Source organism: Arvicanthis niloticus, chromosome 7 (genome assembly GCF_011762505.2).
Source record: "Arvicanthis niloticus isolate mArvNil1 chromosome 7, mArvNil1.pat.X, whole genome shotgun sequence".
Lineage (NCBI taxonomy): Eukaryota > Metazoa > Chordata > Mammalia > Rodentia > Muridae > Arvicanthis > Arvicanthis niloticus.
The window spans coordinates 77,710,150-77,732,162 of record NC_047664.1 but is presented as its reverse complement, the minus strand read 5'-3'; the positions used below and the strand labels follow the sequence as shown (position 1 = coordinate 77,732,162).

General features: G+C 44.2%; 1 protein-coding gene across 2 annotated transcripts in view; it reads right to left on the bottom strand.

Annotated features, from left to right (window-relative positions):
• The window catches only part of Spmap2l (sperm microtubule associated protein 2 like), a 41,569-nt gene extending 24,925 nt beyond the window's left edge, over positions 1-16,644 (bottom strand). The window contains exon 1 of one of the 2 annotated variants that reach the window (XM_034508701.2): positions 16,041-16,644. In XM_034508701.2, coding sequence (XP_034364592.1) covers positions 16,041-16,515 — 475 coding nt within the window. In that variant the 5' untranslated portion in view covers positions 16,516-16,644. Of the gene's footprint in view, positions 1-1,258; positions 1,498-16,040 lie in introns of those variants that run through there. The other variant, XM_076938703.1, reaches the window with a different exon arrangement.
• Positions 16,645-22,013: the final 5,369 nt, after the last annotated feature.

The window sequence follows — 22,013 nt, the reverse complement described above, 5'->3', positions numbered from 1 at the left end:
CACTATATCATTTCCAACGTGGTCTGTAGATCAGACTCACCTGAGGGATTATTTAAAAGTCCCGGGTCTCAGTCCACATCTCAGATCAATTAAATCACAATCTCTGGTGATGGGACAAAGGTGTCAGCATTTTTGAAGGCCATAGACTTGGGGATTCTTACAGCATTGTGTTATAGCTAAAAGCAATGGCTATGGAGTCAGACTGCCTGAAACCAAGCCTGCCTCTAGGCTTTGACCTTGAGCATGTGGACTCCTGCTCTCTGTAACTTGGTGAAGTAGGTCCACAAGGTAAGTGAAGGTTAAATAAGACTGTATGCAAGAAGAGCTGTACCACGCCTAAACAGTAAATATCCAGCAAATGGAAGCCATAGTTCATTCCAAAACTTGTAAGTGAAGATGCTGTTTAAATTTCTACAGCTTAAAAAAGTAAAGAATGCACTGTAAATGGAATTGTGAACATGCCCTTCTTTTTATTTCCGTTGACTTAGGTGTATATGTTTTCCACACTTTTGAGGATGCTTATATGAATACACACAGGAAAATACCACAGAGATGTTCTATTTTTAAAATTAATAATTTAAGGAGGGAGGCAAACACTAGTGGGAGAAGAAAAAAACTAAAACAGAACCAGAGAATACATGGAAACGCCCATCACAGTGTCATATGCAACATTCTGCCCCTACAAACACTAGCTTTCCTTCACACAGAAATTCCCTTTATTCCTGATTTGGTTTTTTGGTGGTTTCTGGTCAACCGAAGCCTGAAAATATTAAGTAGAAACTTCTAGAAGTAAGCAAGTCATACATTTTAAACAACTTTCATTATAACACGTTACAATTGTTCAGTAAGACTCTCGTTTTAATCTCATATTACACCTAATTTATTTAAGTCAGGCTTCATCATAGGTATTATAAATTTTAAAAACCATACTGTACATCAACTGAGTACAATGTCTGCTCTCGGGCACTTGGAGAATGTCTTAGGATGTCTTCCCTACGGACAAGAGGGGAACTATTGCGTTAAAATGGGGGTGACTTTTGGAGGGCTGCAAGGGCTTCACCAGTTTTATTTCTTGTTTTTATTCCTTCATAGACAGATTTTTTTTCATAACATAATGTTACTAGTTCTTTGAGAATTATGTACATGTATACACTGTATTTTGATCATACACCCCACTCCTTGCCCTAATTTGAATGCCCACCCACAACTCATACATCATCAAAGTTCAAACAATCGGGAGGATGTTCAAGGGTTGTACCGGTTTGTGGACTTTGCTGGGCAGGTCTGTGTGAATGTCTTGGTTTTCTACGTTTTCCTTCCATGCACACAGGAGAGGCTCCGTGGCCTCTGGTGCGTTGACTCTTCCCTTGTCTGAGATGTGCTGGCACTGTTTGGTAAGGACGCTCTTATGGAGAAGGATGGTACTGTTGAACATCCGAGGCGCCTGGCCATGGGCCTCCAGAAGCTGTGAGTGGTGGAGCTTAGCTATCTCTGTCTGCAGCAAGCAGTGTCGGCCAGGTAGAGGACACCCACAGTGACTTCATAGGCGCAGGTCTAAGGTCGTGCCCTGCCTCAGGGTCGGGGGAGGTGGGGGGTGGGGGTGGGGGGACGGGGAGGTTGTGGTAGCAAGGGAGGAAGGAGGTGGGAAGGAGGTGGGAGCAAGGCGGGGCTTGTTTGGGTAGCGCCTTCCGTTGGTCAAGTATTGACACTGACATCATAAAATTTGCCCTATGAGATCTTAAAGGCGTCATGCAGGGCACAGATTAAAGTAGTGTTGACCATGGAAAGGTGAACAGAATTTCTATGTTTCTTCTTCAAAGTTTACTTTCTAATCTATATGGGGCAAGTGAGTGTGTAAACGCCTAAAGAGGCCAGAAGTGGGTGTGGGGTGCCCAGGGCAAGTCACGAGTTGAGGGTTTGCTGGCCCTGGGTGCTGGGCCCTGGTATCCTAATTCCCGTCCTCTGGAAGAGCATGAGTCACCTCTCCAGCTCCAAAAAGTTACTCTTGAGGTAGTTCGTGAAATGAGATTAAACTCAGAACATCGAGGATATTCCCAGCTCATTCTTCCCTAATGTATTTGTTTTTTGTTTGTTTTGTTTTGTTTTGTTTTGTTTTTTTGGTTGGTTTTGTTTTGTTTTTGTTTTTGTTTTTGTTTTTTTTTTTTGTTTTTTGGGTTTTTTTTTTTTTTTTTTGGTTTTTTGAGACAGAGTTTCTCTGTGTAGTCCTGGCTGTCCTGGAACTCCACTCTGTAGACCAGGCTGGCCTCGAACTCAGAAATCCACCTGCCTCTGCCTCCCAAGTGCTGGGATTAAAGGCGTGTGCCACCACTGCCTGGCACAAGTTTTTTTAATAACACTATTTTGTGTATTTAAGGATTTCTTTAAAAACAAACAAACATAAATCCCCAAACCAAGACCTGAAAAAGTGTGTTCAACTTTTCAGAGTGACACTAGGGTTGTTAACAAAAGAGCAGAATAAAAAACTTTTGAAATGAAATACTAGAAATAAGAAATATTTTTTGAGCCCTGCCTGGTCTACAATTCCAAGCTGCCAGGCAATACACGCCCACTAGTGCAATAGTGGCCTGATAGTTATGGAAGGAGCCAGCTGCTCTCTGAGGATATGAAGCCTTTTCTATAGGAATTATTTCACGCTTGATACTATAAGCATGGTCAAAAGCCCATAGCTCATAAGATCCTAGGCACGAGGGGAACCTACCATTTGTTTTGTTAAATGGTCAGACTGGTTCAAGAAGCTTCTTTTTGTGGTAGGTGAACACTAAAACAAAGAGTTAAAACTAGTCAAAGGGACAGATGTAAGTAACTGAACAGTTGTAGGTTGGTTTATCCAACACCCAGGAAGAACATTAAGAGCAGTCAGGGTAGAGAGATGGTATGTGCTGGCTTCTGGATAGAACAGAGCTATCTCACACACCAACTCAGCAGCTGTGGGTACAGGCACAGACCAACACATCAAGTCGGTCAAAATCCCATCATGGATGGGGGAGGAGCCTCAAATCCACCCCTATTAGAGAAGATACCAGAAGTTGATGGAGTGGTAATCATTCTGCAGTTGGGGACTGAAAGCTGGTAGATGGCATGGCCATGAGCAAAGTAGACTCTGGTTTATTGATAACAATTTTGAAAAATAGGACATGAAGTTAGGAAAGAGATGAATCAGGGGCCACAAGTCCCTGTCCTACACTCACGGAGTTCATGTACTTCATGGAAGGAGACAGTAGCAGGTGAACGTGAGTATCACACACTGCATGATTGTCTGAATGCTTCAAAAACTAATTCCAAACAAGGAAACTTATGGCTGGTGATGGATTTTTTTTTTTTTTTTAAAAAGCAGGAAAAGAAAAATAATTCTAATGATGTTACTCATTAGTCTCATGTGCACAGCTAAATCAAGACAATTATGAATATTCATTTGCCTATTTTGTTTCTAAAAGCTTATATATTTAAATAGGCAACACACTTTGGCAGCAGTGTGTACAGAGGAAACAACTCCCTGCAAGGCCTCAATTAAGTAATAAATCAAATAGGTCACCTGAAGTATCCACTCAAGAGGCTGGGGCAGGAGGAGTTCCAGTTTGAGGTTAGTCTGAGTTAGTAGTGAGACTTTATCTTAAAAAATAAAACAACACCAAAAACTAAATAAGTAAGTCAGTGATTAACAAGCCAAGCCACGTAGTGGTGATGCATGCCTTTAACTCCGGCACTCAAGAGGCAGAAGCAGGCAGATCTTTGTGAGTTTGAAACTAGACTTGTCTACAGAGTGAGTTCCAGGACAGCCAGAGCTAAATGAGGAACGTTGTCTTGAAAAAATTCAAATAAATAAATAAATAGGCCAGGTGGTAAGCCCAGTCCTCGAGAGGCAGAGGCAGGTGAATCTCTGAGTTTGATCTACAAAGTGAGTTAGTTCCAGGACAGTCAGGGCTACACAGAGAAACTCTGTCTCAAAAACGTGTGTGTGTGTGTGTGTGTGTGTGTGTGTGTGTGTGTGTGTGTGTATACATATACTACAAATTTTAAAAAAAAGGTCCCCATAAAGGTCCCCAGTCTACCCACCTCACTCCTTAGACAGAAAAATTTAAGGCCAAAAGTAAATTCCTATTCCCTGCTTCGTGGGTTCAGTGCTCTCTCCCATGGTATCCGACTTTCTCCTCTCAGAACTGAATGCTTAAGCTAGAACCCCATAACTCAAGGGCAGCAGGGTTTCTTTGGGAACAGCAGGGAAGACTTCACGCATCCAGTCTGTCCTCTTGCTTGCCGACTTGAAGCACAAATAAAGTATGGGTCCCGGCCTCTGAAACATCTCACTTTTCTTGGCTTTCTCCCACACAAGGCCGGTCCTCTCAGTCAATACAAGTGTTTGTACAGATTTGAAAGCTGGTCCCAAGTACTAGGTCTCAGATTCCTTATCTGTAAACCAAAAATCTAAAGACAGAGAAGGAATGAGGGAGGCAGGGAGGGAGGGAGGGAGGGAGGGAGAGAGGGAGGGAGGGAGGGAGAGAGGGAGGGAGGGAAGAATGGAGGGAGGAAGAGAGGAAGGGAAGAGGAGGAAGAAGAGGAGGAGGAAAAGAAGACTAAAAGAAAGAAGAAAGGAGGAAGGAGGGAGAGACAGGGACAGAGACAGACAGACAGACAGACAGACAGACAGAGACAGACAGGGGAAGGAGTAGAGTGACTACTTGGGATCAAGCAGAATCCCACATCACTTGTCTGGACTCTTCGGAGTAGCAGTTCTCAACTTGTGGGAGTCAATTCCTAGGGTCGAATGACCCTTTTACAGGGATGGCATATCAGACATTCTGCACATCAGATATTTACATCATAATTCATAATGGTAACAAAATTGCAGTTATGAAGTAGCAATGAAAATAATTTTACGGTTGGGGTTCACCACATGAGGAACTGTATGAAAGGGTCACAGCATTGGGAGGCTGAGAACCAGCGCTGTAGAGTCTGCTCCAGCTTTGTGTGTCTTCTTATTTCTCTTACCCTATACATGACTTAGGAAATACTCTACTTGCTACCCTTACACCACACAGTCAAGCAGAAGTCCCACTCCTGGAAGGAAGCACTAGGCATGATTCACTATCACTAACCATGACACTGAGCACTTACAATGGCATAAGGCCGGGCTCTTTCTGCTCATCCTCTGTCATCTTTACTCTTAGGTCACTCCTAGGACTTCCCCATGAAGTGAGGAAGAGAATATGGTTACGATGAAGAGAAGGCTATGGGGTTTTACTACCCTGCTTAATATCCGCTGTTACTGTGTGCATGACCTCTGGTTAGTCATTTAACTCCTGTGTCCCAATTAGTTCATCTGTAAAGTGGACACATAGATAGTGCTTCCTCTAACGGATTGTCTTCAAGATACAACAAAATGCTGTCAAATATTTAGAACACCCCATGGACACCTGAATCTAGAGGGTAACAGAAATATTCGTATAAAATATTCCATTCATCCACTTGTTCCAAGCTTTCGAGTAGAAAAAACCCAGGAGTCTAAAGTCCCTGCCTCATCTTCACGTAGATTAATACACTAGAGAGAAAGATGGACAAGAATCAAGTAATTAGGTCCAGGATAGTGATGAATGCGTATGATGTGCTGGGTGGGCAGAAGATGTTGCCTACTTTAGGAAGAATGGTTTGGGAATATCCTTTTAGAGAAATTGATACTTGAACTGTGTGTTGGGGGGTGGGGGGGATGTGTGAAGGAAATGTGGATGAGAAGGTACCAGATACCTGCTGATGTGGAAGAAGATGAATTAATTCTAAGAAAGCATTACAGGAGAGAAAGTCTAAAAGCCCTGTGGAGGACATGGGTCATTGGGTCATAGGCACAGCAATGCCATGGGGACAGCATGGCTGAAAACAGCAAGGAGGAAGGCCTGTGGGCTTTGTGATTCAGTCAGATGACCTCCAACCCTGGAGAGAGCTTGCTTCTGCTCTATGGGATCTAGCAAGGTGCAGCTGAAGGATCTGGAGCAAGATGGCTGAGCTCTTCCTCCTCCCAGAGACCATCAGAACAGTACAGCTTCCATCATACCCTCTCCAGGTTTCAATTTTACCTCATAGAACCAAACCCCATTGTTTTTAGCATAGTCTCTACAGCTGGCCAACAGGCCGATGGTGTGGGACTCTGAGGCATCGGTGGACAAGACTGCCACCTTCTGGAGGGAGCCTTCCGGGCCCTCGAATACTTGGGACCCAGTCATTCCTTGCTAAAGGTAATGAAGATGAAATGTCAACATGGGAGAAATTTTCATCTGGCCCTGCCTGCCTTCTAAGAAATCCATACCAGTGAGGGAGGGCAAGGCAAGGAAGAACTCTACCAAGAAAATTTGCTAAGTGCCAGGAACAGAAGGGATTTCTGTATTTTCGAAAGCTGTGTATGTGCCTGCAGCGGTAGAATGTTCCAGATGACACTGTGCTGGGCTTCGCTACTTATGCTTTTGTTTGTTTTATTTTCCTTTCTCCACCAGTGCTTGCCTCCCTCCAGTTAATTGTTAATTTCTAAAAACAGATACATCTCTTTGTGGTGCATTCCTGTGTGTATTCATGTAAGTAGCTTCAAAGGAGTGGACGGCATAGCACATAAGTTGGTGGCAATACATATATGTCCGTGCTCACAATTAGGCTCAGCTGTCAACTGGACACAAACCTAGAGTCACCTGGGAAGAGGAACCACAATAAAAGCATCGCCTCCTTTGGGCATTGAACTGGCTGGGTTTATGTGTCAACTTGACACAAGCTAGAGTCATCAGAGAGGAGGGAGCCTCCGTTGAGGAAATGCCTCCCCATATAGCAATTAATGATCAATGGGCGAGGGCCTCACCTGCTGTGGGTGGTGCCATCCCTGGGCTGATGGTCCTGGGTTCTATAAGAAGGTCGAGCAAGCCATGAGGAACAATCCAGTGAGCAGCACTCCTCCATGGCCTCTGCATCAGCTCCTGCTCCATATGAGTTCCGGTCCTGACTTCCTTCAGCGATGAACAGCAGCGTGGAAGTGTGAGCTGAGCCCTTTCCTCCCCAGCTTGCTTTCTGGCCATAGTGTCTCACTGCAGCAATAAGACGCTGAGACAGGCAAGCGTGTGGCGCATTTTCTTAATCACTAATTGTATTCTGCTTCTAGACCTGCGACAATGGCTTCTGTGTGGGTGTCTGTCATACGTGACTTTTTTTCTGCTGGGTCCTGAAAGCAGTGAGGGATCAGACAACGGATGTGACATGCTTTTGTTTTGTTTTGGACAGGGTCTCACTGTCCTAGAATTCACTCTGTAAACCAGGCTGTCCTCAAACTCAGAGATCTACCTGCCTCTGCCTTCTATACCTGGCAGATATGCATTTTTTTTTTCAAAAAAAGAGAAAGAAATGCTATATTGTCCAGTGGAAGAAAGAATGCAGAATCATGTACTGCGCTACTATGGAGGAAGAAACGGGAAATCACCCTTACACTTGCACAGAATGTTCTTGTGTTTCTATAAAGATATGCAAACTAGTGGTTCCCTGTAAAAACGTCAGAGAAGAGTTGGGAGAGAACAGAACAGTGCTGAGATGTGTACTTTTTGTATGACTCTAGCCTTTGGACCTGTGAAAGTCTTACAAACTTCAAACTCGTTTTAAAAGATTTTAAATTGCATTTACACTGTGTGTGTGAGTCTGTGTGTGTGTGTACTAAAACAAACCATCTGCTTGCTGGAGTTGGTTTCGTCTACCATGCGGGTCTTGAGGATTGAGTTTAGGTTGTCGGGTCTAGTGATGTGTCTTTCATCTGTTGAGCCATGAGTTTTAAGTGTTTTAAATTTAGACAATTCTTGGCAAGGTGTGGCAGTGCACGCCTGTAATCCCGGCACTTAGGAGGTACGAACAGAAGGCTCCGGCTCTGGAGCCGAAGGCCAGCATGAGTTACATAGTTACATAGTGAGTGCTGCCCTATAGAACCGAGGATGTGAGGAGACAGCCCAGCTGTGGGTTTGATCCCTGGCACTGAGAGCAGGAGAAAGGTCTCACTCACTGTGACTTCCTACTATACTCTTCTGAGATGTTATTTAAAGCACTTCCCTAAATCCACGTTAAATACTCTAGGTCAGTGGTTCTCAGCCTTCCTAATGCTGTGACCCTTTAATACAGTTCTCATGTTGTGGAGACTCACAATCATAAAATCATTTAATTGCTACTTCATAACTGCAATTTTGCTACTGTTATGAATTGTAATGTAATTAATTATCTAATATGCAGGGCATCTGATATGCACCCTCTGTGAAAGGGTCATTTGATCCCAAAGGGGTGGTGGCCCACAGGTTGAGAACCACTGCAGGCTCAGGCCATTGTTTCAGGTGACTGGCTTTAAGGAACACTTTTGGGGTGTGCTTTTTTTTCTTACCTTTTCTTCTATTTAAAAGGAGGCTATGTGGTCTGCTAACTCAGAAAAGTCAAGTCACTGTCCTGTGAGACACACCAGTCCTCTTTCCTTTTATGCTAAGGATATGCTATTGCTACCGACACACCCAATCTCCCTAACCACATAGCTAGGAGCTCAAAAATGGAATCTACATTATAGCCACTCACCCACCTCCCAGAGCCTATATGTGAATATAGTATTTAATAAATTTTAGTCATAGCTATATGGTTAGGTGATCTGATGGTAGATGAAGCCCTTTATATGTTCTAACACTTTGAATCTCGATAGGTGCCTTATTCTTCATTGTACATCAGGCACAACAGAGCACCTTCTAAATAGGTACAGACAGTGTTCATTGGGTAGAAGAGTTATTACTGAGTGAGCAGGGACATGGTAAAATTCTGGCTAAATACAGCTTCATGTCTATACTACTTTGTGTAAATATTACCTAAATATACTTGGCATATACAAATTCCAAATGTTAAAATAAGAATGAACAAAAATTGTTATTTGGAATTGACAAGAAAAGTCTAGGAGCCTAAGGAAGTGTTTTCTAAGTTGATCCAGAAACTCTATGGAGACTCATCAAGCTATTTCTAAAAATCTGCTTCAGGTACGAACAGAGGCAACCTTCCCACACAAGAGCTTTCCAACGTTTACAGAATGTGGGCTGTGACCCAAATGCCAGAAACTGACAGCAGGACCAAGGCAACTCTTATAAAGGACATTTAACTGGGGCTGGCTTATAGGTTCAGAGATTCAGTCCATTATCATCATGCCATTAAGCATGGCAGCGTCCAGGCAGATATGGTGCAAGAGAAGGAGCTGAGAGTTCTACATCTTATTCTGAAGGCAAACAGGAGAAAACTGGTATCCTCGGGCAGCTAGGAGGAAGCTCTCAAAGCCCAACCCCACAATGACACACTTCCTCCAACCAGGCCACACCTCCTAATAGTGCCACTCCCTGGGCCAAGCATATTCAAACCACCACACTGACTGTGAGATGATGGGGGCAGACAAGGGCTCCAGCAGGGAACAGCATGAGGCAGACACTGAAGCAGGACAGGGAAGCTACACAGGGTGAAGAGTGGAGAGGAGGGATGGGGGGAGAAGGGTAATGGGGGATGAGGATGGGGTGGGGGATGGGGTGGGGCCTGGGAGCTGGAGGAGCTGTGAGGTTGACTCTCAGAGCAATTGGAAGCCACAGGAATGACTGAGAAAATGGAACAACACTTAGGTTTTTAAATAACTACTCTAGCTGGGGTGGCAACGGGACTTCAGAGCATGAGGATAAAAATAAGATGATGATTCTGGAAGCCACAGTAGGAATCCAGGTGAGAAATAACGCTAGCCCTGGAGAGGGGGTGGTTAGCATTGCTGTGAATGATTGTTTTTGTGAGTGAGGAAAAAAGAGGAACTTGGGAAGAGCAGGAAACTGTTTTAGCTCAAGCAAGCAGGTGCTACTGTCTTAGATGAAAAGCACACAGGGAAGAACCGGGGTGAGAGGGAAGGAAGACTCCATCAGGAAGCACATTATGGAGCTGGCAAGATGGTGCAGCAGGTTAGCCATCTGCACCAGATGCAAGCCCGATGGTGTGACCTGGATCCAAGCAACCCACTAACGGTGGAAGGGGAGAACCAACTCCACAGAGTTGTTTTCTGACCCTCCCCATGTGTGCCTTGGCACGTACACAATATGCATTGTGTATATATGCATAATACATCACACACTCGCATGCACACACACACACACACACACACAATCAATGACTGAAAATAATAGTACTGTACTTTGTAATAGAGATACCAATATCCTATCTGAGTGGATGTCCAGTAGGCTATTAAATATATGAGTTGGAATTGTGGGAGAGAGAGTAGAGTGAGAATATGAAACATTAAGCTTGTTGCTGGGCTTGGTAACACGGGTCTATAATCCTAGTTACTAGGGAGGCCCAGGTAGAGGAATCACAAGTTCAAGGCATGTCTGGGTGATGCAGCAAGACTCTATGTCAAAATAAAACAATAAAATATCTGCTGAGATGCTCATGAGATATTGTTATCTGATGTAAGCTTGATGACCTAAGCTTGGTCTGAGGCACCTTATACTATTTTCAACACCAGAAAAAAAAAAAAAAAAAAAAAACTATACTTGGAACAACACACACTTGCACACACTTGCAATATCAGCCCCCAGGAGGCTGAGGCAGGAGGATTATGAAATCTGGTCAGTCTCCGTTACATACTAAGATTTTTATTTTAAGTGAACAGATAAGACATAGCATCAAGAAGGTATCTGTTAAAATTTGGGAATGCAGGGGGCATTCAGTGAATGAGCCCGAGGAACAAACTAGGGTGTGACGCCGATGTGGGGGTCAACCTTGTGAAGGAAAAAACCAAGATGGAGAGCAAGGCGCCACAGGCTCCTGCAACTCCTCGGACAGTCCTGATCTACAGCACAGGGCATTAGCTAAGATGGCTCCTGGTGTGAGACAGCAAAAAAGTAATGGAGGCCAGGGCGTCCCTCCCTCCACCCCGATTTCATGGAAGTCCCCACAGGTGATGATACTCCCCCCCCCCTCTAAGTATTAGTCAGGGCTTTCATTAGAGCGCTGTAATGATGTGGCGAGATACGATTGGCCAAGGATTTAGGAGCTTGGGATTGGCTCAAACACTATATATAATAAGCTTATGGGCTGGGCAATCAACTCAGGTCCGCACCCTGATGTTGGTCTTCAGACTCAGACTTCCTGGGGCTCATCATGTGACCTTCTGGACACTCTCTCCCCCACCCCCATCCTAAGTCCTGTTCTCACAAGGATGTGCTGTCCCAGAGGACATGAGGAGGTCTATGTCTCAAGGGAATAACCAAATGTATAAAATGCTACCAAGAGATTAAATAAGCCACTACTGATACTCGCACTAGTGTCTACTGTACGCATATCTGGTACCAAAATCTGTTCTCCATCCCTCACAGGTATTAACCCCGAATCTTCTTACAACACCCAGGACACAAAAGGACCCGTTGGATTTCATTGACACAGAAGTCAATAAAGAGCATCTTCATCCAACAAAAATTAAGTTTTACATTCATGAGAGTGCAATGATGTAAAGAACTAAACACAGAGACACGTATTAGAGTTGGATATGTGTGGGTTTTTTTTTTTTTTAATTAGCAGATCAAAGATTATTATTTTTGGTATGAGGAGAGACCAAATACTTGATCTGAGAGTGTCCTAGCCAAAGAAAGGTGACGTGATTCTGAGGTAGGAGGGAGAATGAGAGTCCTAAAGTTAAGGACATGCCAGGTCAAGTTCAAGGTCAGGTTAGTGAGCTGGAGCTGTATCTCTCATCAGTCATACACAAAGCGCTGGCTTCCATCTCCAGCCCAGCATAAACCAAGTACGGCAGCCTGTGCCTGTAATTCCAAGCACTGTGGAGGAGACACAAGGATTAGAAATTTAGGGTCACCCTCTGCTACATAATGAATTTGAAGCCAGCCTAAACTAATGGAAATTTATCTCAAAAGCCAAAATCAGGTTAATGTTTAGGCTAGCTCAATCGAGGTTTGGAGACCCTCTAATTAGACTTTAGATTATTGAGCCACATAAGGAAGGAACTACCTCTCGGGTGGTTAGGAGCAGGAAATCTGCATGTAATATATATTTTAGAAGACGGCCCTGACCCCTGTGTGAACGATGAACTGAAGGGTAGGGCTAAGAACCAAAGCACACGGCCACCTGAAAGCCATTGTGGATGACTAGGCAAGACATAAAAACAATAATACAATAAATGTAATAGACGATATAAAATACAATATTAATTTTTATACTAATAAAGAGTCATAATATATAGTTTAGGATTTATTTGTGGTTTAGAGCTGTCAAGGTTTTTTTTTTGATACACTGAGCTTGTTTCCTGTGGGTAGTCAAGCAGGAACGCTAGATAATTGAGTTCTAAGAAGAAGTTAAAGCTGTAAGTAATTTGAAAAGTGACTGGCAATGTGGCCATGGAACCGATGACATCATGCAGAGAATAAAGGGGAGTTCTAGAAGAATCTGAGAGGACTAAGCCATCATCCATGGCTTCAACCTAAAGGCTGGGAAGAGATGACTGCAAGCAAAGGAAATAGAGTCATGAAGAATTTATGAGGTAGGATAACAGGGATGCTGGTATTCTGGGAAACAAGACAGGTTCCTGAGACAAAAGGAAATGTGTCAAATGAAGGGTTCACCTATGCTTTGGGCAGGAAGAGATCATTGTGACCTCAACAAAAGCAACCTGGGCTAAGTGGAGGGAATGAAATCTTAATTTAACTAGTTCTTAAAAAGAACGGAAAAAGAGGACACTGAAATCATGACTTTTAAGCAACCATGTTAACTACTTTGAAGATTTTTGGGGGTCCCCCTCGAAGTCAAGCAGAGACATAGAGTAATACCTGGAAGGGAAGGGTCCTCAGGGATGAGGAAAGGTCTGTGATAGTTCTCAGGTACAGTAATTGTATAATATTTGTATCCCAATGGGGATGGTCCAGGAAAGAGAGGACCAAATGAAGCAGCAGAGAGAGGTTAGATGGGGCTGGTGTGTGGCCTGACAGAACCCACATAAAGATAGACTCTGAAAAATAGTTCTCTGACTCCACCTTATCACCATGGTACACACACACCCCCACATATATGCATCGTTTGTATACATCCATACACATATAATAATTTTTAAAAATTAAAGTTAGATGGGATGAGATCAAATAGCCATTAATAGATGTAATGACAGTTCATCCATTGGTGACTGGAGAAAGGGGTTTCTTTAGGTGCAGCATTGTGGTCAAGAAAAAAACAATATGAGTGTGAGGTGTGTGTTTGTGTGTGTGTGTTTATGTGTGTGTGTGTGCACATGTGTGCATGTGAATGCACATACATTTGCTCAAGGAGGCCAGGCAAGGATGGCTGGGTATTGGGTTTGATCATTCTCCACTGTATTCCATTGACACAGGGGGATCCTTCTGTCTGTCTCCCCCATCTGGCCCCTGCACTGCAGTTTACAGGGGGAGAAAGCCACATTCATGACATAGGTGCTGAGATCCAAACTCAGGTCCCCATACTTATACAACAAGCCCTCTTTCCCACTCTCTAGCCTCAGTTTCCTATGTTTGTTGACGCAGTGTTAAAGAAAGGGATAGAGGGAAATAAGGAAAGTGGACATTGGCAATGACTTCTGAGACATTTAGAAATGTAGTTCGAGATTGTAAGGGGACCACTTGAAGTTTCAAGGTCATGAGTTTAGAGACTAGTCCACACAGTTGTCTAGCTTCCTCTCGTATTCTCTGTCTGTCCCCAGAAGAAATAGCTAAGGGTAGCAGCATATGTCTGTAATCCCAGCACAAAGAGGATTCAGGAGAATCCCAGTCAAGGGCAGCCTGGGACTTTCAGAAAGAGAACACATTTCTAGATGTGACCTAGGGACAAAATGGGCTGTGGAGGGTCAGGTAAGGAGAGAACAGAACACAGGGAGCGGCAGCACATAACCAGAGGGCAGTAGAATCAGTAGGATAAAGGTGCTTGTTGAGTAAATTTTGGAAAAAGGAGACAAAGAATTGAGAGTCTATTATAGGATGCAGCTGGAGAGTGCGCTGCAAACCGATTCTGAAATGGCAGAGCACTTGAAAGGAGCTGGGGTGGGGGGAGGGAAGGAGAGACCTAAGGTGGCAGGGGAGGGAGCAAAACCTTCCAATGAGGACATCAAAATGATAAATCCAGTAGCTCAGTATCCTAGGGATACTCAGGGTCCCCCCACACAGGACAGGGATGGGGTACATGGCAGCAGTATTGATGACATAAGAGATGAGAGAGACCTATGCAGGTAGCCAAGAGGGAAATAAGAGGAAGAAGTGAGGGCTGCAGGAGGCTGCTGTATACATAATTTAAAAAAAAAAAAAGAGGAGGAAGTGGATGTTCCGAGGATGTGTGTGTGGGTGGATGGGTGGGTGGGGGGAGGAGCTAAGAAGGCATAGGGTCAAAGGTTATTTCAAGATAAGAGTGTGTTAAGAGTATGAGTGATTCATCAGAAAAGGAGAACCTGACACTAGAGAGGAGTGGGGACAGACGTAAGGACTGAGTTCTTCAGGAAACAGTGGAATCTGAGGCATAGAAGGAGAACGTGGCTTCATCAAAGACAAGCACAAGTCTCTCCTGAAAGATGAGAAAAGGCAGACTCTGAGTATTCATGTCAGGAGGCCAACAAACTGGTGGTAACCAAGTGAGTTCGTGACCAATTGCATCTATTTCTTCATAAAATATAAGGTACCTTAAAATATAAGGTACCTTAAAATATAAGGTACAATTTCCATTGAAGGTTGGTGGAGAGTAGAGAATGTAGTTGGGGGCTGGAGAGGTGGCTCAGAGGTTAAAAGCATCGACTGCTCTTCCAGAGGTCCTGAGTTCAATTGCCAGCAACCACATGGTGGCTCACCATGGTGGATCTGATGCCCTCTTCTGGTGTGTCTGAAGATATATATATATATTTATATATATATATAAAAAATAAAAAAATTTTTAAGAATACATTTAGTCATGTCAAAGCCTGGGGAAACTTACCCCAGAAAGCACCCAGTACAATTTGTAGTAATGAGGTTGAAATAAAACCAATCAGGACAATGATGTAACTTCTTATAGCAAGAGTGAAGGGCTCAGGGTATATGGAGTGCTGCGGTTTACCAAGGTTGGAAATCTGTCAGAAGTATGGTGGCCAGCGAGAGCCAGTGAAGTGGTGGGAGATGTAGTAAGGGGTGACTGAGGTGATAAACCATAGAACTGAGGCCAGCTGCCAAGCAATCCACAGGGAGTACATGGGATTGCTGGTCCAGTGCAAACGGCCTCTGGTGAAGCAGATGTGAGCTCAAGTGGTAACAGTGGGGGTGTTTCCATTCAAGTCCTGTCAGCCTTGTTATCTTGTACGTTTGAGAGGGTCTGACCAGATGGTGACCTGTTCCATTCATTCTTTCAGTATTTGTTCCCTGAATGTTTGATTTTCCCTGGGCCGGTGCACCAGACACTGATAAAAACATCCTCCCTTTGAGGATCTATCTTTGGTTGGGGAGTAAGAGTAATTATTAAAAGACAAGCCAAAGGATTGGAGAGATGGCTCAGTGGTTAAGCCAAGTTTACTGCTCTTCCAGAGGTCCTGAGTTCAATTCCCAGCAACCACATGGTGGCTCACAACCATCTGTGATGTTATTTTGGCGTCTTCTCCTGGCATACAGGAATATATGCAGGAGGAAAACACTGTATAAATAAACTTTTTAAAAATTTAAAACAAACAAACAAAACCCCCAAACCTTAAGGTGTAACCTAGCAGGATGCAATGGTGTACTGAACCGAAGAATTATGAAAGGCTTCTGGCCCAGAATGCCTGCCTAGTATGTGTCAAGCATTAGGTTCAATCGTGGAAGTGTGTGGTGGCTTCTGTCATTATTAGGGTGTCGATTTCCCTTTGGATTCCTTGAAGTGCAAAGGGAGGTTGCTGCAAAGCAGCAGGTGGCGTCACGTTCCTTTAAACACGCGGAAATTTAGCGCAGACTCCCGAGTTCTAGATGGCTGGATTTCGTCGGGGTCAGGGCTAAACCTACCTCTCAGAGAAGCCAGCTGGAGCCGCGGTAGGTATCTGGCCAACAAAGATGGGGAGGTCGTAATCACTGCGTTGGGAAACAAGTCATCTTTTCCATCCTCCTCGCTCTCCGATGACTGAAAGAGCTCACTGTCCTTGGGGGACAGGAAATCACTGGCCTTGCGGGACTCCAGGGGATCATTGGCCTTGCGGGGCTGGGGAGGATCCTTGACCTTGCGGGCATCACTGGAGTTGTGGGACTTGAAGGATGCGGAGGCCTCATGGGATTTGTGAGTCTTGGACGCTTCCTTGTTCTCTTCTTGTCCTTCCTCCCCAACCGCTTTGGCCTCATCACCATTCTGCACCTCCAGGAGCCTGAGCACAAGGGGCTTCGGTTGGAGTTCAGAGGTTGTGCGTGTTTCTATCGTTGTCGTGGTGTTCCGCCCATCCGTCACCTCAGATCGCACGGATGAACCTGAGAAGTCTCCTTCCTCCATTCCGGTTAGAAGCTCCGGCTACCCGGGGCTCAAACTCTCCGCCAGCCGCCCAAGCTCAGTCCGCGGAGTGGACAGGTGTGATTCGGGGCCGCCGGCGCCCTGCCTGGGACAGACTCAGCCCCACCCCCGCCGACTAGCCCCGCCCCGCCGGTCCGGCCTCTGCGCCGGGTCATTGGTTGCTATGGAAACATGATGCTCTCCTAGGGTGCGTCTCTGTTGACATAGCACAGGAGACAGAGCCTGGGGAGGGGGCTCCTGCTCCCGCTTCCGGTGTGAAGGGAGAAGACTCAATGCGCGGGACCAGTCTGCTTCCTGACTGGTTAGGTTTCCGAGGTTTCCCAACACCGACTCTTTACAAAGCGTGGGAGTGGATAGGAGATTTTTAAGACCATTCCACCACTCATCACTAAGGCAGTAAGAATTCTGCAGTTGGAATGAAGGTGGCGAAGGGGAGGACATCAATGGGCACTTGATCCAAGCTTAGTATTTATCAGAATAGTGTTCAGCTTTAACCGCTTCTTTACATGAAATTCTGCAAGCCTTCACAGCAAAACACTTCAACAGGTTCTAAATACATATGCACATTCAATGACTTCTTGTGTACCATTGTGGCTCACTATCAAAACCGAGATTAGGCGTTGGACTGTGAGATAGGGAGAGGCCATGACTAGATAATAAAGGTGGTGAATTTCCAAGATGGCTGGCTGCTTCCTCAGTCTCCTGACTTGAGACAAAAGCTTTTCAGGCTTTTATCTCCCACCAACAGATGTCCTGCTGATACACTGTCTCTACAAGTTCAAGACCTGCTCAAGTGTCACACAGCAGTTCTGGGCCGATCAACCATCCTTGCTTTCTTCAAACTGACCAACCCTAAATTAGGGAGGGAAAACTGTCCTGAGGCTTTAAGACCCCAGTCCGGAGTCCCTCTCTGCAGAGGGTCTTGTGTGTGTGTGTGTGTGTGTGTGTGTGTGTGTGTGTGTGTGTTTCCTCGCCCCCAATAAATGCTTTTCTTCAACTACTAATTCAGTCTACGGTGCTTGTGATGTGTCTACTGTAGTCTGTTTTGCTGCAGACTTTCCTGCCTGTTAATTCTTTTTTTTTTAACCTCTTAATTTATTTAACTTTATTTTTACATGCATTGGTATGAGTGTATCAGATATCCTGGAACTGGAGTTACAGATCGTTGTGAGCTGCTATGTGGGTGCTGGGAATTGAACCCAAGTCCTCTGGAAGAACAAACAGCTAGTGCTCTTAACTGCTGAGCTAAGTGAACTTGACCAAGACCCCTAGACTATCACTACAGATAAATTAGTCCTGTTGATCATGTAATTAATCTTGTGAACAGTACAGTTGTGTGTTCATCTATTTATTCATAGAGATACTTCTGAAATATACCAAGATTTTTGTAGCCTTGTTGGTTAGGGCACCTCCTCTCCCTAGTCTCTCCTCCCTACTTTTTTTTTTTTTTTTTTTTTTTTTTTTTTTTTTATTAACTTAGTCAGCAGTTCAAGTTGGCCTGGAACTATGCAGTTCACATTAGCCCCAAACTCCTGTACTTGTGGCAATCCTCTTGCCTCAGCGTCCTAAGTTACAGGTGTGAATCATGGTGCTGACTTCTGTGGATTTACTTTTATTCTTAATGATGTATCTGTGAGTGTCTGTGTAGGGATGTGCACTTGTTAGTATCGGTGCCCGTGGAATCCAGAGGCAGGCATCAGATCCCCTTGAGCTGGAACTGCAGGCAGTCGGGAGCTGCCAAAGGAGCTGGAAACTGAACTGGGAACCTCTGCAGAAGCAGCACCCCTCAAGTGACGAGCCATCTTTTCGGCCTGTACCTTGCGCTTGAGCATGTGTGTCTGCGTGTGCCTGTGTCAAAGCCTGGAAAGTGTTCATCACCAAAATAGTATGAGAAAGAAAGGCAGAGCTGATGGGGTTTCAGTCGTGTGCTTGTTTTCAAGGGAAAAAACTAAAAATGTTAAATAATCTGTCAAAATACACAGCTAAAGACGCCATTTACATAATCTGGGGTACTTGAATTTACTATCCTATAAAAAAAAAATAAAGACAACGTTTTTGTGGAAATTAATAGGAGTGGAACTAGGAGACTCATTCTAGAATATGACTATATTAGGTAATCTGTTGCATTAAACTCATTTTAAAAACTAATTACATTGGGGGGGGGGGGGGTTGGAGGAGATGGCCCAGCTATTAAGATCACTTATAGCCTTGGAAAGATGGCTCAGTGCTTAAGAGTATTTACTGCCCTTACAGAGAGGACCTAGTATGGTTCTCAGCACCTACATGGTGGCTCTCAACAGTCTTTAACTCCATTTCTAGGGAGTTCAACACTACTTCTGACCTCCGCACGCTCCTGCATACATGTGATGTACATACCATACATACACCCAGGTATCACACATATGCTTAAAAGGGTTTTTGAAGACCACTTGTTGCTCTTGCAGAGAACCCATGTGGTGACTCACAAATGACTATACTCCAGTTTCAGGGAATCTGGCATCCTCTTCTGGACTCTTCAGGAACTAGGCACACACATATAGCATGCTTTCAAATGTGCAGGTAAAACATTCAGTACATAAAATGCTTAAAGATTTTATTACGTTTCTGTATATGTGTTGTATGTGCATGTATACCTGCCACTGTGTACATAAGGAGGTCAAGCCCACGCACCCCAATACGCATGTGTCAGGATGACGAGCTTCCTATGCTGGCTGCTAACCCCCTTTTCTGGTACAGACAAATGTGAGTTAGATTTCCACTGTTTCAAACTGAAAGTTCCAGCACTTCAGTGGTGCTCAATAAATGTTTACAAAGAGAATAAGCAAAACTGGCATGCACCTCTTGGGTGTTTTGACTGAACCCATATTTTCTAAGCCTGGAAGGCTGGCAATTGATACCAGGTTCTCCAAGGAAATAAATGTCACCTAATGAGGCATGATGGGAAAATTACCAGCCAGGCAGCCCCTTTGACAACACAATAGCTTGGGTGAGCTTCATTTCCCCTAAAGCTCTTGTGACATGCGTCTGTGTCACTAGCCTGAGATGTCTCCAGTACAGAGCTCTTACTTTATTCAATGTCAGCATCGAGCAGTGAGAGTCATGTTGTTTCTCAATAGCTGTTCCCCAGAGGACAATCTCCAGCCTCATACCTTGTTACCAAATATAGAATTTAAGATCAGAATGTGATAACATCCCCCCCCCCCCCAAATTGCTCTCACCTCTAATAAAGGCACTCAAGGGTTTAGATGTCCTAAGAAAATGCATGTAGCATCTGAGTTTGAGCTGGAAGGGCTCTGCATCTGAGACAATCTTTCCACAAGGAGAAAACCAGGGTGATTAAGGAATGTGTCCATGGGTCCATTCATGGAGGACTTGGGGCAGAATCCAAAATCCCAGGTTTCCAGTAATCCCGAATCAATGTACAATCCAACTTGCATATGCCGGAGAGGAGGAGCTTTGATGTTTTCTTACCCGAGTGATACCTGTGATAAGACACTGCTAAACACGGCTCAGCAGCATTGAGTGTGAGGAAGAACTCACTCCTCAGAGGAAGAACATGGTGTCTGTATACATATCTGTGCCGGCAAGTTTTATGTCAATGTGATACGAGCTGGAGTCTTTTGGGAAGAGAGAATGTCCACTAAGAAACTGCCTCCACCACACTGGCCTGTAGGCAAGACTGGGGTGCATTTTCTTGATTGATGATTGACACAGGAGGATGCAGTGCACTGTGGGTGTTGCCACCCCTAGGCAAGTGGTCTCGGCTGTATAAGAAAGCAGTCTGAGCGAGCTATGGGGAGAAAGCCAGTAAGCAGCTTCCCTTCATGGCCTCTGTATAAGCTTCTACCTCCAGGTTCCTGTTCCAGTTCCTGCCCTGACTTCCCTGGATGATGGACTATAAGTGTAAGATGAAATGAACCATTTCCTTTCCACATGCCTTTAGTCATAGTACTAAAACCCCACCCAAGACATACACCCCAGTTAAACTATCTACTATTGTAACTTAAGCGTGGTGGCAGAGACAACTCTGTGCTATGAACAGGGCTATCATCGTCACCATATTTGCTTATTTTGCCAGAGTTTCCTAATTTTAAAAGGATGTATAGGACAAATTCTCTTCTGAATATATACACGTTAGTAAATTAGAGCAAAGCATTATAGTTGCACATTGGACTGACTGTGTCTGCAGTTAAGTTATAGTTAATTGCTTTTATAAAACACTCCTAATGGAGCTGGAGAGATGGCTCAGAGGTTAAGAGTACTGGTTGCTCTTCCAGAGGTCCTGAGTTCAATTCCCAGCAACCACATGGTGGCTCACAACTGTCTATAATAGGACCCAACGCCCTCTTCTGGTGTGTAGGTATGCGTGCAAGCAGAGCACTCATACATGAAATACACACATCTTAAAAACAAACAAAACAACAACACCAACAAAACAATCCTCACACCCTGCATCATGGCATACATAGCACCCAGGAGGCACTGTAAGGTCTTATCTCAAAAGACACAACAAATCTTATGAAGAAACCCTGTCTCTTTTTTTTTTTTTTTTTTTTTTAAGACTTGTGTATTTTATGTATGTGAGTACACTGTAGCTGTCTTCAAACACACCAGAAGAGGGCACCAGATCCTATTACAGATGGTTGTGAGCCACAATGTTGTTGCTAGGAATTGAACTCATGGTCTCTGGAAGAATTGTCAGTGCTCTGACCCTCTGAGCCATCTCTCCAGCCCTGAAAGCCTGTGTTTTAAAACCACATTTCTACTCCGTGTCTTATCTAGTGTATCAGGCTGGCATCGGACAAGTTTCATGTGTCTTCCTGCATTTAGTTAAGCTCTATTTGTGGGTCTGGGAGCACTCATGGTCACTGCTCTGGGTCTGGGAGCACCCATCGTCACTGTTCTTTCCTGATACTTCTGTCCTGCCGTGTTCAGTAAACACACTTAAAGATATCTGCGTTTTTATTAAAAAAAAAAAAAGTTTAAATATATAAATATAAATATATTGCTGTTGATAAAACACACAAGGGGGTAGGCAGGAAAATGGGAGTTAAGTATTTGCTGTGCAAGCATGTGTATGTGGGGTCTGATTCCAAACAAACAACTCCTCCCAGCAACCAAAAACAACAAACAAAATACCTTACCATATAAGATTTATGGTTCCTGAGAAAGGACACCTAAAATAATCTGACCTCACGTGTACACACATGACCATACAAAACAAAGAAAGCCACAGGTAGGATGAAGGCTTACCAACACATTCTTTACTTTTGAGTAAAAACCTTAATCCAGGTGTGTGGGTACAGCCCCAGGGTAGATAGCATGCTTAACATGTGTGAGGCCCAGGGTTCATCATTCAACTCTCAGCACCAAAAGCAAAAATCCACCTTTCTCTCAAAGAAAATAATTTAAAATTTTTAAAGTTAAAAATCTTAAAAAAAAAAAATCTTAGTGAATTAGCTAGCGGTCTCTGTTTATAC